Source organism: Pyrgilauda ruficollis, unplaced genomic scaffold (genome assembly GCF_017590135.1).
Source record: "Pyrgilauda ruficollis isolate IOZ18807 unplaced genomic scaffold, ASM1759013v1 scaffold17, whole genome shotgun sequence".
In the NCBI taxonomy this organism is placed as follows: domain Eukaryota; kingdom Metazoa; phylum Chordata; class Aves; order Passeriformes; family Passeridae; genus Pyrgilauda; species Pyrgilauda ruficollis.
The window spans coordinates 266,377-284,862 of NW_024515875.1; the positions used below are offsets into that span (position 1 = coordinate 266,377).

An 18,486-nucleotide genomic window follows, 5' to 3' on the forward strand; every position below is an offset into this window, starting at 1 on the left:
CTTCAAAACCTTGTCAATAGCTCTTTTTTCTTCATTCACAGCAGCGCCAACAAAAGGTTAACAATTATTTAGGAGGAACATAGGAGAATATATCTAGATTCAAAAGAAGCTGAGATAAACAGGGGTAAACTTGGAAACCTAAGCAGAAATTGATGATGTCCTCACTCATTCAAGAAAGTCATATTTAGGCATTCCAGGTCTCTCTGTCATAATTTCTATTGGCCAAACTATGAATAAACATGAGAAAAAGATAATTAATCATACTCCGTGGAATTAAATTGTCCAAAACAAGCAGCAGCCCTAAGAATCTGAAACCCCACTGTTTCTTGTGGCACATAGAATTCCTTGTGGGGGAAACATCGGAGAACTAGAACCAGCTTTGCTTCCCACACTGCCCATTTGTGAATTCTTTCCTATTAATAGAGTGAAACACGACAATCAGATTGACCTACTAGAATAGACTGTGGTTAGAAGGAGGCACTGGGCTGTGAGCTCAAAATTTCTCTCTTCCAAAAAGGACACAAGGATTCCTATTTTGATGTGATGAGGGAGGCAGTCTCTGAAGGGGAACAAGCAGGGAACAAAGCTGGTTCACAAATACAGACTCTTCCCAGGTCTTTTGATGGCCTCCAGTGATCTTCCCTGAAACTTCAGCTAGATCAGTAATGGCAAAGGAGGAAAACCACTCATGGTTTCATACACACACTTGCACAACTCAGTCACATACTGAATTCAAAATTATAACAGAATCTTCAGAATCACAGTTTTCTCTAAGTTTGTGGAGTTATTTTGACAACATAAGTCTAGTGAACAATAATACCTATACCTCTGTGGTTTAGAAAAATTAAATATTATATAAAGCTAAAATAGATTTTTTATATTAAAATATCACTAGATAGTAATATCTAGAAAAATTGAAAATTTTTTATTGTAAGGTTGGTCAGGCAGTGGAATGGGCTGTCCAGGGAGGTGGTGGAGTCACCATCCCTGAAAGTGTTCAAGAAATGACTGGGCATGGCACTTAGTGCTATGGTTTAGTTGGTATGATGGAATTCGGTCAAAAATTAGAATCAGTGATCTTGGAGGTGTTTTCCAACCTTAATGATTCTCTGATCAGGTGTTAAGCAGAAATCCTTGAGGAAGGGAGGGGAATTTTCTGCTCAAACTGTGCTATAAAGGTGCCATCTGAAAGAAAAAGACCTCAACAATATGTGCAATCTGAGGAGCATAACAGGAAATGTCACCATTAAAAAGAAATCCACTAAAAAATTCAGCACTTACATATTCCAGAAACCCAGAGCTATGCCCAGAGTAAGCACAAGAGACAGGATTGTTTTGCACTCTTGGCACAACCATGCACATATTGTGAAACCAGAAAACTGCTTTTTGATCAACCTCTACCTTACAAAAACAATTTAATGCTCTTATTTCCTAGGCAGCTATAAGTGAAGCAGCTATTTTTACTCAACCAAAAGTGAGTCATCCACTGGTGAAGCACTGGACGATGCTTCTTCTGCCAAGACATCTGGTTCTCTACCACAGTGATCAAGAGAAAAGCACAACCCCGGGAACAGTAACTGTTAATTAGTATTAAAAAGCTGAGGATCACTCATGGCAGGAGGAGGAGATGGAGGTTACTGAGGGTCTTGAAAAACAGTACCTTATTTTTTCTAAATTTTTGGGATTACACTGACAGAATTAGATTGATACCTGATGACTTTGCTACTAGGCTTATTATTATATTTTTAAGCTGCTTAAAAATTCTTTCAGTAAAGAAAGCCCAAGAAAGCAAAAGTTTCAAAATACTTCAGGAGTTTTTCCCTTCTTTTTGCAGTTTGATAAAGTTGTAGAGAAACAGAAAGAAGTTCACAGAAGAATGCTGGAACAACTTCTAATGGTAGAAAAAGCACACAGACAGACACTGCATGAACTAGAGGAAGAGAAGAGGAAGCACAGCAAATACATGGAAAAAAGTGATGAGTTTACAAACTTGCTGGAACAAGAATGTGAAAGGTAAGGTTCTTACCATAGTATTAAGAAATATGCACAATTTAACATTACATCTAAGGATCTCTGCTTTATTTTGCATCCACTAAAAATCAGACATATTTGTGAAATTGTATTTTGAGAGTTCAGCTGGGAAAACACAACTAATGACTTCTAACAAACAATTATGTCTACATCTCCACCAGCTAGCAAGGTAGGTCAAACAGTTGGCAGATTCTTCAGCACTGTTGCATGATGCCAAGGATGTTACACTGCAAAGAATACAGGGAGACAAAGAGAGCAGATGTATGACTTTGTAACCAACAGGAAGCAGGTGAACCTTTCAGTGTGTTTTAGAAGCTTGGTACACTCTAAAGTATGTAAGGTACAGAACACGTCATCAGACATGCAGCCTTTCATAGCACAACAAAAAACCATGAGGAAAAGTAGATATTTGGACAAAACACAGAAATACATAGCGTGAAAGCAAAGGCAGAGGATAATGTCCAGAAAGCTTTGAAAGTAGAATGACAAAGGTCTCATATCAGGGTTGGCATAAAACACATAAAAACAGCTTTACTTTTTAAGAGTAACCTAGAAGTGCCACAGCTTGTTTAAGCACAGTGTTACAGTTTCAATACCAATTCTCAGAAGAATTAAGAATTTAATTTCATTTACTGTCTTTAAAAGAAGCCACTTTATACTGTGCCTTCTTTGAATCTGCAATACAACTGAACACATCCTAAGGGGAAAAAAAAAATCAAAGAACATTTCCTATTCCCTGTATAGCTAGCCCAGAAGATAGGAGAATATTGTCTCAGTTTCCTTTCGTTTAGGAACAGATAGAAATGTTTGGGTGTGAGAACGTCAAGCCTATTCTAAACTCACATTATGCACAGATAATTCTTCCTTTGCTTGGCCTCTGTAACATCATGTCCCACATATTCTGGCAGTGTTCACGCCGTGTGCTGCACCTCTCTCCTGCACATCGATCAAAGGCAGCACACACTGAACACATGGCCGGATTTACAGCTCACAGCTACAGAGGCTGGGGAAGAAAATGCTTTGCTCCTCAGAAAAATGTATGCGGGCAAGCATAGACACACAGAGAAAAGCACATACTAGGAACTGTTCTTGGGAATCATCATCAATCAAGAATCAAACCCTGAGATCAAGGGAAGTTTTCATCTCTGCTGTCTTCTCCTCAAAATATGACACATTCATCTCTTAGAGGCAGAGCCAGACAACTCCACTTGCTAGGAGTGGCAAATGTTACATCAGACGATGTACTCACACTGTGAAAAGCTGCACATAGGGAAAGACTAAGCACTGGAGTAATTATATATTTTTTTTAAACAGGACAGACATTGTCTTCCCTGCCCCTCTCTATACCCCTCTATCCCTTCCCCTCTGCTCCCATTCCTAAGAAGACTGTAAAGCATTTACCACTATTGTCTGCTACTTTTAGTCAAGCTGCCTGGAAAGTGGTGGGAAGAGGGGGAATGCTGAGGTGCTTAAAGAGCCCTTAGACGATATAATAATAGCTTTCAGATTAAGCCTCTCTTTTATTTTTCTTTTTTTTTTTTCTTTTTTTTTTTTTTTTTTTGAGGATGTATTTTATGTGGAAAACCTTAAGGGGGTGTGATGTCACTTACTGAGCTGATTCCAAATTGTTTGCCAAGTAATGTCACCATCAGGATCTCCACACAGTTGCCTGCCATAACAGAAAAAAAGAAAAAAAAAAAAAAGAAAAAGAAAAACCCAACAAAAAAACCACTCACCAAGTTAAGACACATGAGCCTGCCTGACATGGCAAAGTGAACTTTTCTTCCACTTGAAAATTGTTACTCCAATTTACATTTTCTCAAATGCAAACTTTGCATTTGGATTAAGAACAAACAGAACTCTAGAAAAAGTTTCACACATAATGCAATAACATGAATTTTTGCTTATCCCCCAATACAAGTTAAAAAAAAAAAAAAAAAAGCAGAAAGTATTCACTGATTAACTTACTTTTCTTTTTTAGCCAGAAGCAGTATCTTCTTCTATATAATGGATATATAGCATTCCAAACAGTATTTCAGGCTCAAAGCAAAATCCGTGACTTTTATTTAGCCAAAGATGTGCCTTGCTTTTATCAAAGAGCAAGTCTAAAGTATATACTAAAGATATCCTTGGAGGATATACAATGTATACAAGCCACAGAAGGTACATGTGACTGTGATCAAAAGGAAAAAAACTTAGATGCTATGAGACAATGATGCTGAGATTCTGAAAACTACGAGACAATGATGCTGAGATTCTGAAAACTACTTCTTATGGCAAGATCATTAGTTAGATCCAAGTCTTACAAACTGTTTTGGATATATCTTCAAATAAGGCAGAAAGAAAGCACTTCCTTTCTCTTGCCTGTGTGCTCAGAAAAACAGAACTGAAGAATTTTTTACATGAAAATTTTAGTGATGAATTTATCAGATGGTCATGTTTTACATAAACTAGACAACCCTTCATCTCTACAGCCTTAGTATTGCTTTATGCCCTTCATTGATGGCATCTTTCATTGAAAGAGTTAATGTTTGGATTGTGCAAAACGTAAGTCTTTGGTGACTCAGTAAAAGCTCTTCACCTTAATGATTCAAGAATTTGACTTTACAGTAAAGCAACAAGACTGTCCTCAGCAATTTGGGAGGTTAAGCTCATGACAGGATGAGTGAAAACTTTCTAGCTATGAGAACCAGATTAGCATTCAATGTTAACCCTTTAGGCAATTTAAGTATTTTTCTTGTTGCCAGTGAAAAACTAATCCTCCATAGTCTTGCTGTAGTTCAGAGACAAAGACTGATCTTTAAAGTGAACAGTCTCATTCCTTACAACAGACATTTACCAGCAAACAAAGAATAAAACTAGGCTACTGTCATTGTAGTAATTCATCTTCAGTCACACTTTTAAAGCATGGAGCCACAAATGAGCCACAAGCCTGACAAACTCCAGGCATAAGAGGAAAAGTCCTGTGGAGAAAAAAGAGGCCAATGGACAACTGGATAGGTCTTTCCCGCACTTCAACATGAATGACTCTCTGTGTGTACGTGCAGACCAGACAGGAACACCAAGACAAACAACCTCTGCATGGTAGTGTAGCAGACCAAGTCAACTAGAGTCCAGAAAGGAAAAATTGGTTATATTGTTGAAACTTAAAGAAGCAGCAGCACCAAAGTTCAGAGAAATGTAAGAAATAATAAATCCAGAAGCTGGATACAAAGACAACTAGATGCACCTCAAGAATCATAAAATGCACCATAAAAGCTACTGGCCTTGAAGTAGAAGTTCTTGCATTTCATGGGGTTGGAAGATGGAGAGCAGGATTACGGACTACAAAGAATACTTACTTCAGATTCTAATTCAGAGTCCACTGTATCTTCCCTGAGAATGTATGCATTTGTCCAAAATCACTTATCCACATTCCATATTTCTGCAGCACAGTTAAATAATAAAAGCTGCTGGTTTAGAAAACATTTTCAAGAGTAAAATATGAAACTGGAAGATTTTCCAGATATCCATGATCCCAGTTTGAAAACACATGCCATATATATACAAATATTTATGCATATACATAGTACTCGTCACCCTGCACAAAAAAAAAAAAAAAACCCAAAACCAAAAGAGCAAAATGGTAGAATATTTAGTACTTACACAGTCCTTTTCCACTGCATATCTCAAGGAGCTTTAAATATTATCTAAGCACAGCTATTCCCAATTTTCCATTTACTGAAAGGAAATGAAGGTATGAGGAAAATAAATAAATCACAGGTACTGAGAGTTAAACTGGATGAAAGGAAGAAATGTCCCAATGTATAGGTGTGTTCCACCTTCAAACCTTCTATGTTCTATACAGACTCTCAACTATACAAAGGGTAAAGCTTTATTATGAAGATACACCTGTTAAAAGGTCAATGTTATTCAAGAGGACAGGTGAAAAAAAAGAAGTTTGCTAAAAAGTAATGTAAATACATTTTTAAAGGTAGTTATGATAAATTTGCTCACAGAATTCAAATATTAGCACAAAACTCGGCAGTTTGGTATAGAAGGAATTAATAAGATCTTAAGGTTAAGGATCATCTACTAATATGAGGGTCTTTTTCCATGAAACCCAGTCTGCAGAAGTCTCACATATGTAGCCTTTCTCATCTAAGAAACCATTACACAACACTGCTTTTTGCTCCAACTGCTGCCACCCTCAATGTCAGTTAGTTAATGGAACAAACTATTGAGTGATACAGGTTGCAAGTGGTCTCTGGAGGTCTCCAGCCCAACCTGCTGAGTGCAGGGCTAACTTCACAGTCAAAGCAGGCTGCTCAGATCCTTGTCCAGCTGACTACTGAAGATCCCCGAGGTAATTGTGCTGGATACCTGGGCTCCTGATGCAAATGCAGGCATCTTCACCAAAAGACCTGCTCCCTCAGTTTCACTGCAGGCATCGTTCTGGTCTGGCTTCCATGTTCAACCAAAACTGCTCTCAATAAAAGCTCAGTAACATCTCTTCTTCTGGCAAAGCTCTGAACTTAATCCGTCTTCACTTTCTCTGATGATTTGGCTGCCTTAGGCACAAATGAGCATTCAGCACTTCCTTGCCATCTTACCCACACGGTTTCTGTGACTCCAGCTTGGGCTCATTTCTCTGAGTGTTCCACAGGGTTGGAAACCCCCAGGTTGGTTGCACCCTGAGTTGGAAACTTACCATTATCTACCTCTGCTCTGTTCATAGCACTCCATAAGTCTTATTTTTAATGTCTTTTCTTCATCCATTCACTCTCTGTCATTCTCCTCACAGAAACTCAAAGTCAGGCATCATCTCTATGGTGATGACTCAAGTGTACTCCAGCCATCACCAAAACAACCAATCTCACCATACGAGCAACCTGTTATAATTCCCAATTTCATGAGAACAGAAGGGAATCATCTTTTATCCCTCAGTCTTTGGCTTCATCCTTACAATTCTCTAATACCTCCATTCTTAAAACTGGGGTAACTGCTTGTCACTCAGCCTGCTGTACCTAGACACATTTTTACCTGAGCCTTCCTACATTTAAGTCTCACAAATTCTTGTTCATAACACCTCCGAGAAAAATAAATATTAAAAAACAAAGGAACAAACAAACAAAACACACGCACCCAAATAAGCCAAACATATCTTTCAGTACTTCCAAATAATTAAATCATTTTCCAGGCCCTCACTTAAAAAATACTTTTCAATCTTTTCCACATTAGCTATTTCAGCCTTCTCTGTATCTTCCTTGGATGTACACTCAATACTCAACGGTTCACTTGTGCACCTTCTTATGTTCTAATGCAACGTTATTACATGGACTAAATATCAAATTAGAACTGCACCAAAATTAAATGAGATTACAAGACTGCTCAGGGTTTGAGTTGGTAGGAAAGCAGGAAGAAACTGAGAGCTCTAGGCAAAGTGTTTTGGATTTATTGTCAAGTGTCAGATGAAAGTAATTGCTACCCACAGTAGATCAAGTAAACAGTGCTTGAAATTCAGAACAGGGTATCAAGGAAAGAAGGAACCATTTTAAATAAAAGGTGAAGTGTATTAGTTGCCAACATAACATTGCTATACTTCAATTCAAACACATTTACACATTGGATTAGTGATATTTTCCATGTCCAGCTCTGGAAAATTCAATATTCTGGAAGAATGAGTATAATTAATATTTGCTATTTTTCTTAATGAAGCCAATTAAATATTATAAGAAGCAGGACTTTATCTCTGCAGAGAGCTGCAGTAAAAATAAACACTGTCAACTTATTTATTCTACACGTGTTACCAGCGGTTTTTCATTTCATGCACACTGAACTATTGTTGTAGATTGCATTGTACTCAAATGTAATCATTTCCTTTTAGCTTTCTGGCAATGAGTTATATGTATTACATATGCTGGAGACTATGTCTTGCAAGTTGTGAAATGGATGCCAGATCTGTGTACATTTGACCTTTTTCATGGGTATCTTGTGTTCTGTAGGTGAATAAGAAAGACCCACCACAAGCACAACATTAGCATTCTTACTCTACATTACACTCCAATGGGACAGTCCCACTAATAACACCATTGAGGCACGAAGAGAGACTCGAGGAAGCGATGTACACAGATTAATTACCTCATGCTCCTATGTGGAAAACTATGTACTGTTGCACTACATAATTTTCAACAGATGTTGTGAAATCAAATCTTTGTCACAATTCAAGGATTCAAAGATGCTTACAACAGCCTTTGTGCATGATGAAAGATAAAAATACTTTATCTTAGAGCAAATAAATAGAATTTAGGGTTAAGATCCCAAAACTGTCAAACAAGGTCACATTATGTTTTTTCAATGTAAAATTCCAAGAATAAATACAAATAGAAAGAAGGCTCAGTGTTAATGTAACTGAGAAATTCCCTCTAGACCAGTGGTGCAATTCAAAATTATTCCTCCTGCTGTCATTAGCAAGGAGATGTGAAATCTAGATGACAAACATTTCTCATGTAACTCCACTGACACTGGTGGAATGACACAGACAAATAGACCCATATTTAGATATTTTTTAAATTCTGGGTATGCAACATGTCTGTTCACTGTTTCAGGCACACTATCACTATTAGCAACCAATACTATCACTGCACACTTTGGGAGGATGGGGAGGGCACAATGAATAACCTTAGCAAAGGACATTCTCCTACACTGCTACCCTCTCTCCCCTCATGTGTGGGGAAAGAGATTCTCACTGCCCTCCTTGCAAAAGGACATAAATTCTGAAAGGGACAACTGTGGAAAGCCACCCTTTACCACCATGGTGGTGGCCCTGGTCAGCACTTTGAACCCTCATGTCAGAACTCAAAGGGAAGGATGACCTTTCTACGTTGGCAAGTCTCAGCATATTTATGGCTCTTGTAAATCAACACCTAAGCAGTGACCAGCATGGGCGATGAAGCACAGGCCAAATATGCTCATGGGGAGGCACTGCCCTCAGTAATGGGGCACTCGCTCCAGTCACCAATTTACATTTCCAAATAAGACTGAGGGCACCGCTCCATGTGTGGCACAGCACAACAAGTCTAATCATAAGCAACAATAGAGGCAGATGACTGTACCAAAACCTGTGACCAAAAAAAGACAGGGTGCACTTCTGATTCATTGCAGGGTGGGGCTTTGACAGAGGGAGAAACTGGCACAGGATTTTGTAACTGTAACTTTGAAAAGCAAACACACAACATCAGACAGACAGAAAAATCCCTAAACCGTTCTCCAAGACAGCAAACTTGACAATCTCATAATTTTCCCAAAAAAGCCATCGCTATGGGAAAAGATGCACTCCTGTTTGAATGTGGAGGAGGAGAAATCTCAATGAAGTTAAAATCTTTCTCGTGGCAGAAAAATTTAAACGACTTACATGTGCTATAATTAGTTTCATATCTTAAAAACAGGCAGGAGAAAATGGCCATGAGAACTCAGAATGCAGGTCACACATCAGTTACCAAGACTTGTGATCTAAACTCAACCAAGTTTCCCATGGCATGCTGTGAGCTTCAATGCATTTATGCTGAGCTAAAAAACCTCTGAGTATTATATACACACATATGGGAGAACCATGCATGGGAGACTGCAGCAATTTAAGAAAAATGTCTCGGCCTCAGTCTCTATGCTGAGACAGTAATTTTAAACAGGGAATAAATAAAAAAATCAGAAGCACTAAATCTGTTAAGAAGAGATTACTTGAAAAAATTGCTAAAAATAAACACCAAAATCTTTTCTCATGGCAATTTTGATTTTCATGTATGTACATTATTTTGCTTCTTGAGCCTGAAATGCACATTTTAGAGCCTTTCAGAAAAACACCACACACTGGGACCTACCTACCTACCTGTGTTACCTACCTAAATAGGTAACACAACCTATTTAGAGTCTGAAGATCAAGAGAGTGAACACATTGGAAAACTATGTTCAATATTTGTATCTTTCTACTAAGAATATTGGAAAAAAGCCACAGAAATGATCTAAAAGTTTGGGAAGGACGTATTGAACTCTGATCTTGAAAATTTGTGATTCAGACTTGTGTATGTTTCAGTGTGTATAATGATGAGGCACAGGTCAGGCAGATGGCCAGAGTAGCAAATGGGAGTAGATACAAGAAAACCTACTGGACCATGCTGTCTCTCCCTTGCAACAGAGAGTTTTTCTCCAAAAGCAGTGTCAACAATTTTACTTCTCATTCCAGATGTCCAAAATACAGAAAAGTCTTCATCTCCCTAGAAATGTTCTATAAAAGTTGCATTGTCATAAACAAAATTATACTTTTCTATTCACTCAATAATTAATTCTCTGACAGCTCAATACAGTACTTCCTCTACTGAAAGATGCTAAATACTTGGCTAAGACTGAAAAAGAACCCTACGGTGCCCATTTTGGTAACAGCGAGATCCATAGCAGATAAAACCCTAGGAGGAGAGTTGGCAGTAAGGTCTGCTGCTTCAGGATGATTCCAAATGGAGAACTGCCTACTCTCCTTCTGTGGTAGGTCTCAGCTGCACACCCCTTCAGATAAAATCTGACACAATGGCCCTTGTGTGGTGCAACTTGAAGGAACTCCAAAGACTGAGCAGGCAGAGAATTAGCCAGTCCCTTCATGCTCCCACAGAAAAGTTTATGACGGGAAACATGGCTGGTAAAAGCTGAAGCTTGTACAGACATTCTGACAAGGGAAGTCTCCAGCACTAGACTCTTGAACCATAACTTGAACATCAACAACAGCAACAAGCAGATAAAAAATCCAAACCCAACAGTCGTGATGACTACTGAGAGATGTTACGGGAAGTATTCTGCCATAGAAAACTTTTATTCCTCTCCCCTTCCCCAAATAGGAGATTAAGAGTCCAAAAGGGACAACACTGAAATTACTCAGTTAACTGATTTATGTCTGCCAGATTTGGCCTAGCAACAGTTACCTTCTCCTAGACTCTGCCTTGGTGTTGTAGAAGGGAAACTCACTGAATCCAGAAACATGGTTGTTTTCAAATGTGTACATGAGCTTGATGAGATATACCCAGCACAGGTCTGCTCTCATTCTCTGACCAAGATCCACTGAGCATCTTCTCAGCAGAGACAGCATCCAACTTAAGGCACTGCAAAAGCACATCACTAAAGCTGCTCTTTGCCTTATTACTTCCTTGCCAATACCTTCCAACTCACGCATTTTGCTTGAAATTACACGAGCTGATTAAAAACCTGCAACTTAAAATAGAGCTCTTCACTTTTAAAAGCAGTCGAGGTCTTTGGCTTTTACATGTTACAGGGGAATTCCTTAGCCTCAGCACTTTGATTCACAGCATCTTTAAGTCACTGGGGAAAGACACATGCACAAACATTATCAGGTACTAACAGGTACTCAACCCTGGTTTTTTTGAACTACCCTTCCATCTCAGTAAACTGTAATGTTTACCATCTCACCTGCACTTCCTTACACATGATGCTAGCCTCCTTCCTCCTCATAGTTAGAACAAAACTAGAGAACCTTGTGGAAAAGGAAATAAAATCTAGCAGAAATGGAGACCATGCACCCTCCTCTCCCTTCACTCTGATTTGTCTGCTAAAAATATCAGGGTTATCAGGAAATTCTGAGTACTGTAAACCTTATTCTGATGTATAAATTTGCTACTATTAAAAAGACCTTTAGGAATGTTCAGATCCCACAATTTGCGTTTAAGTCATCAGGAAATTGGGACATAATTTATCAAATGTTTAGACAAGATTTCACATGTTTCTCATTTCAAAATTTCATCTTGCATCCAACTGAGGAACTGAGAAGCAAGACCCACTCCCTGAAATCCTGAAATTCTCCCTTTTTTTCAACAGTCTTGCCAGCTAAACTCTGGATGTCTTTGTGTTCTGTCAGACAGGAGAATGAGTCAGACTGTCCCTAACTGGCTTTCTAAAAGGGAAATTGAGAAGTTTGACGACATATTTGGATAAACACACTCACTGGATAAAATTACTTAACTTTTTATATCTGTAAGTTTGCTCTAAACCTCCAAAATCCTTATAGGCTAGACTTAAGTATAGCCAATAAAAACTATAGGTTATAAATAAAGTTAATGAAAACCACTCTATTAAAAGTCCAAGGATCTTGTAAACATGCTCATCAAAGCTTATCAAAGCTTCACCACTGTAATACAACACCACATCCATAAATCCATGTTATTAATTGCTATTCATCCCCACCTGTTATTGAAATATCAACCCAATACAGATTGCCTTTGGTTCAGAATCTAGTTTTCTCATGGTCTCTGAACACAATGTAGCAGCCAACACTAGCTCTGAATGAAGAAGCAGTGAGTGAAGTCCGAGTTTACACAGTTCAATTCTCGTGAAAAGACAATGAAAACTGCTGTGATCATCTGTATGTGCTTTAGGTCTCCCTGAGTGTAGCATTTTGCCTAGGAATAAAGAATGATTGAAATATACAGAACTGAACCTATAGAAGGGCAAAATGCCGAGCTGGTTTAACTTCCTAAACCCTCAGTCTTCCAGAGGGTAAGGAGGTTTGTAATACCTCCTTAATACCTTGTTTGGAATGCATAATTTCTTGCAACAGCAAATATCCAACAGCATGGTGTGCAACTCAATAGTTTTATCAAAGGAACATGTCTTACAGATTCAAGATCCTGATCTCTGTGAATTCCCATCTTCTTTAGCTCTGTATTAACTTCAGATACCAAGTAAGAAAAGCAGGCATTCCAATACAAAGAAAGAAAAGAAGGCATTCCAAAGAGAGCTTTTACTCGTTGCACAACATAAAATATTATTTTACATGAATCAGTCTGTTTTCCACATATGCTTATAAGGATTATCAAATTTTAAGATTAGTTTGGTCTAAATTTCTTGTCTGCAACCAATCTTAAAATTCAGCTAATTCCATGTAATACCAGATTTCACTGCCAGCATTTCATTAAAGTCTGTTATTTAATGGTCACATTAAATGGTCACATTACTATTCCGAGTCTCAGAACAGTACACACAACATTGCCCTTGGGTATTCTGATTACTAAATGCAAAGACAGGTGGTTTTATGATACACAGCAGACATCCAGAGCATTTCTTGGAGAAAACAAAGAAGGAGCTGTTCATGATAAAAATAAGAACATATAAAAGAATTTTCAAAGTGCTTGGAGAAAAAAAATTAGCTTTCTAGCCACCTGACAACGAGACTGTCTCCATGGCTACATCTTTGAAATAGCTCTAGTACCAAAGCACAGGTTCTGTCATATTTCATATTTCATTACAGTCATATTTCATAAAGTAGCTGAGAAAATTATGCAGAAAGAAAGAATTCAGTTTTATTAGACTGTGGCAGACTTTTGGAACAGGATGCACAACTTTGCCTAAAAAAAACCCCAAAACCAGGCTACTGGTATTTAAGCTTAAAGTTAAGATGAAGACTATTTAATCTTAACAGAAAGTTGGCAGATGCAAGCACAGTTCAGGATGATGCACCAATCAGAGATGCAATCATTAAAACTCTGTATTCTTGGAAATAAAGCATTTAAGTAGCTAATGATGTTTGACAGGAAATAGCAAAGCTCTGTCTAACCAAAGAGCATTTCAAACAAGCACATTAAAAAAAAAAAAACTTCTACAAACCAAACAATCAAAGAACAAGGGTGTAAGGGCTCCTATGCAATTTCAAGAATCCAACATGGAAATTAGTGTGTCCAGTTGTAAATGTGGTCATGGATAGAATGTGATTTTATACTTCTACACTATGTGAGAAGAACATCCAGAGAAATATGATTATACTATTGGTAAGTATTTAAATCAAAATTAGAGAACAGATTATGCTGATGTAGGAGCTATACAGCTGCAACAAAAAAAGGAAAGCAGAAAAGTGGAGCCGAACAAGAGAAATGTATTTAACTGTGTAAAAGTATATCCAGACCTTCTACGAGTTGAAGTACATATATAAACACATAATCATATAAATGCTAGACTACTGATCATCAATCCAAAATAATGATGAGGGCTGAAATCAGAATCAGGAGACCTTTCTCCTCTGAACAACGAAGTATAAAATTAGTTTGCTGCATTTGTCACAATCTCTTTTATATTTGTATTGACCGACTAACAGTATTGGATTCCAATGTTTTGGAAGTCAAGGAGGTTTAACATTGGACTGTTAATGGAGAAAGAGTTTGTGAAGCCATCTGAATCCAAACTGGTAGCAGAAAAAGCTTTAAATCAAATTTGTACAACACAAAGCAATAAGTTTACTAGCACTTTACCAGGACTAAATGGTATTTAAGTATTCTAACAGAACTTGCATGAAAAACTGATGAACTATTAGATAGGTTCTTAAAGCTGACAGGGAAATGAATAGCACTAGTTTTTAACAAGAAAAGAAACTACAGTAAAGAGGAGAACTAGCATGCACCTGATGAACACAAAAATGTCCAGCTATTTGAGGGAAAAGCAGAATGATGTGGTAAGTCTGCTCTCTTTCCCCACCTGTCCTCAAGTAATTCTTTGCTGTTCTATCCTGTTAATCCTGGTATCTGAACTGAAGCAAGACTAACTGGGCATAGAGCAGTTCATTTACCCATCTCCCAGTATGGATATGTTTCTCTTTAATGTGCATAAAAAAGCCCTTGAGGGTTTGACTATTTACATACAATTGTCTGAAACAGATATTTACAACAGCCAATTTTAATTGAGTTTCTTAGCCTCTGTACCTATCCTTCGTCATCCCATTTTTTTCATCCATAAGCTAACTTCAAGTAAAATGCAAGAATCTTCTGAATTACTTAATGTCTACTGGGCTCTTGAAAACAGGTTATCTTTTAGTGTCCAGGATATTAAGCAAGAGTGCAGTTTGACCTCAATAAGAGTAAGTTGCAGAAAACCTTGCACCTCCCAACAGTGTGGAAAATCTGGTAGCTTGCAAATTATTGGACAAGAAAACAAATTCACCCATGAAACAAATTTCCATAACTAATTTAATTTCACTATACAAAGAGCCAGCTTTTTTTCTACAACAAATCATGCTGTTTTTACAAAGAGCTACCTATTCTTATGGCACCCAAATGAAGAAGCAGTATCAGAAGTTTGATTTGCCATTGCAAAAGCTGAATACTTGGATAGCTGTAGAATATCACAACCTTCACTTTTTCCTTCTTTTCTTTCTAAAAATCAAAGAATGAGATCATGAGAACCCATGCACAAGTCTCTTGAAAATATCTATAATGAAATATTTAGTCAAACTTGTAAGAAATAAGTACTAGCACGTGGCGTCATAGTTTGAAAAGAGTTCAGGCATGCAGCCTTCATCCTCCTAGAGAGCCGCAGCTGGACTTCCCAAAGAAATAAGGCATGCAGCAGTTCATAAAAATAATGGGGAGAGGAATAAAGATGCTGAGCTCAGGGGAACAGTTAGGCTTTTAAAAATTATTCCAAATAAAGCGGAGCTCTCCTATCTCCAAGAAGAAAGGGAGAGGCTGTTTGTTTTCAAAAGAAAAATACTAAAAATATCTTCAATTACATTTATCTCAAAAAATGCTGGAGAGAACACACAACAAGTCCTCTTCAAATGAATGCACACAAATAAAAGAGCAATTAGACAAAATTATATGATGAATATTTAAGACACTGAAATATCCTCAAGAATTAGGACAGAAGAATACTTGGATTCCAACACAAGATGACACTAAGACCAGGAATGCAGAAAAAATCCATCCTGAACCATTTGAACACCATTCCACTTCCTTGTGGCATCCAAACATCAACCTTAATTATTTAAGAAACTTCTCATGTTATTTTGTTTGTTCAGCTGTTATAATTGCAGTGGGAAAGAAAAAGCTGATGATTTGCTGTATAACACTCAAGAAGTCCTTCCTTATTTTACACAAACTCCTCACTTTCCTGCATAAAATGGAATGATGACTGTAAGTCATTACAGGTGCCAAGCCTTACTCACTGTCATTGCATTCAGAACAAAAAAATGAAAGTACAAACAACATATGCTAGAGGAGTTGGTAAATACTTCCTAAGCTATATACTAAACAGACATTCATATGCAAGTTTTGTGTACTGGTTTCTTCTTTTTTTATATATGTTTATTCTATTTGATCCATCTGTTCTTGGATGCTTCAGTTCTTAGTATTAAAACCATTCAATTCAATTTCCTTTGCTGTTCTTGTCATCAGCTCTATAAAGAGTACATATTTTTGCCATCATTATGGCAAAACGTAGTTTTGGTTGCAGCTCAAAAAAAATTCCAACCTTCTCTTCCTATTCAGATTATGTTACCGTTTCTCGATTCTTACACGAGATGATCTTATGACAGGTATATCACAGCACCTCCTAGTAAGCCTAACATGGAGCAAGTTCTGTCCTCCTACTGCTCATGTCCCCCCTCTGCTCCTGAGTGTAGCTGCAAATTATGTTCAGAAACAAAAAATGAATTCTGTTCCACGTTTGGCATTAAAGGCAGGATTCAGCCTATAGATCTAAAGTGGGGGACTTTGTTCAGATGCTTCCACTTTGGGGCTGTTGCCCAAGATCCCAGGGTTGTCCACAGCTAAATATATGTCCATAGCTATACTTTCCATAGGAAATATAGCTCCACTCAAGTGACTAAAGACAGGCATCTTTACACAGACTAAAATCCCACTCCATATGTGATGACTCGTAGATAACGTAGCTAGGTCACCACTCCTTTCCATAACCTCTCTTTGATTAAGCAATTTGCAGGACAAATCTGTACTGAGCTCTTTATTTACACCACAATAACTTGCAGCACAGTTTCTTGTACATCTCCCTCATGTGCAGGTATTAACCAATAGCTCTGATCCAGCTTATCTGTTTCACATCTAGAGCATCTGCCCATTCAGATTTCTTACCATTCTACTTTTGCCTACACATTTAGACTTCACCTTTCGGTTTTAAGGAAACACCCTCTTGAAAGAAAATGAATTCATCAAATTGAGAAAAAAAAGGCAAACAGCAAAATCACAGAAATACTTGAAAATTATACATTTCATAGAAGTCTACTAAATTGCATTTTGCATTCTGTGTTTGGACCAAGTGGAATGTCATAAGCAGATATGCCATGTATGGTGGAATTTGTGTCAGTCCTCACTAGGATATGCTTGGTAGTAAAAAATAAAACAGTTAGGAAATTGGTGCCAATGCCACATGGTTAAAAAAAAAGAAATGTGAGAAAGAAAAAAAGTTCTTTGATTACTGCTGTCTTTTCTCATTACTCATGCAGAGATATCCTTATTTATCAGCAAAGGAAGGAAAAATATATAATGACATTTTCATGGGAAGGGGAAAAAATACAACCCCTATTTGATTCTTAACTGTTTGGCTAAGTTTAAAGTTACAAAATATGTTTGCATTAAGAACCTGAGGTTTGTTTGAATGTTTACTTTATAAAAGTTCTGAGCTGAGAAGCTTGCAGAGTGAATTGCATGATACTGTCAGTGTAAATTACAGGTTTTGTTTGCCACAGCCCAGTGCAATGAGCAGCTAGCCAAGAGCCAAACAAAAGGGCATAATTTAAAACACTCAATCAGTTATATTCTGAGACATTTTGTTTAGTGTTTAATAAGCCCTCTAGGGATGCAGAAATTACTAAAGCACATTGTCCTGACATGAGGTAAAACGGTCCTCTCTTGTCACCACATTTCTGGGGATTTGACATTAATGCAGTAGATGAATGTACATCCATATATAAACACACATACACGTACATATATACACACTCATATTTTTGCATATATGTATATTGGGATACATTTTATTTTACAGATTTGCACATCTGATGTTCTTTATTGCTTTCCACCTTGCAAATGAGACATCCACAGGCAGTAAAATTTCCATACCCTTTTATATATTCATTCATCTACTCTCTCTGCACAATTTCTTGTTTTATATGTTAAGAGAGGACACAATCAAATGCATCACACAAAGCATTATGAATGGAGAGTAAAGGTTGTTCAGGAACTGTTCTCTATCTTGCATTATGGAAAAAGAAAGTCTCTATTAATATGAAAACAGGGTAACTCCAAAACTACACCAAAAGAAAAAAAAAAAAAAGCTTGTTTCTTTTATTGATATGACACTTCAACCAGAAATTTCTAAGCCCAAAAGTTTAGGGAATTCTACTGAGCCTTTAGATGCAAAATAAAGGCACTGAAATGGCTGACTTTTGTTTCTGAGTATTCAGCAGCATGCATGAAACAGAAAGGAAAAATATTATTTTGAAATCAAATGTATTTCTGATTAGAAATAAAAATGAGACATTATCATAGAACAAATTATTCTGTCCATGCTTACCCTGCAGTTTGCCTCTTACACTTCTGTTAAGAATCCTATGCTAAGAGTCCTGATATTATGCTAGAAAAGCATAATAACATGCTTTACCAATCTTTTTATTCTCTGCTTCCAAGTCACTATGAAAGA

General features: G+C 37.4%; 2 protein-coding genes across 5 annotated transcripts in view; one reads left to right on the forward strand and one right to left on the reverse strand.

Moving 5' to 3' along the window:
* The window catches only part of CMSS1 (cms1 ribosomal small subunit homolog), a 222,473-nt gene that overhangs the window by 149,000 nt on the left and 54,987 nt on the right, over positions 1-18,486 (reverse strand). The window lies entirely within an intron of this gene.
* LOC121351635 (filamin A-interacting protein 1-like) overlaps positions 1-18,486 on the forward strand; it is a 147,776-nt gene that overhangs the window by 117,192 nt on the left and 12,098 nt on the right. The window contains exons 6-7 of one of the 2 annotated variants that reach the window (XM_041463947.1): positions 1,835-2,013; positions 4,013-4,293. In XM_041463947.1, the coding sequence (XP_041319881.1) occupies positions 1,835-2,013; positions 4,013-4,247 (414 nt within the window). In that variant the 3' untranslated portion in view covers positions 4,248-4,293. Of the gene's footprint in view, positions 1-1,834; positions 2,014-4,012; positions 4,294-18,486 lie in introns of those variants that run through there. The other variant, XM_041463948.1, reaches the window with a different exon arrangement.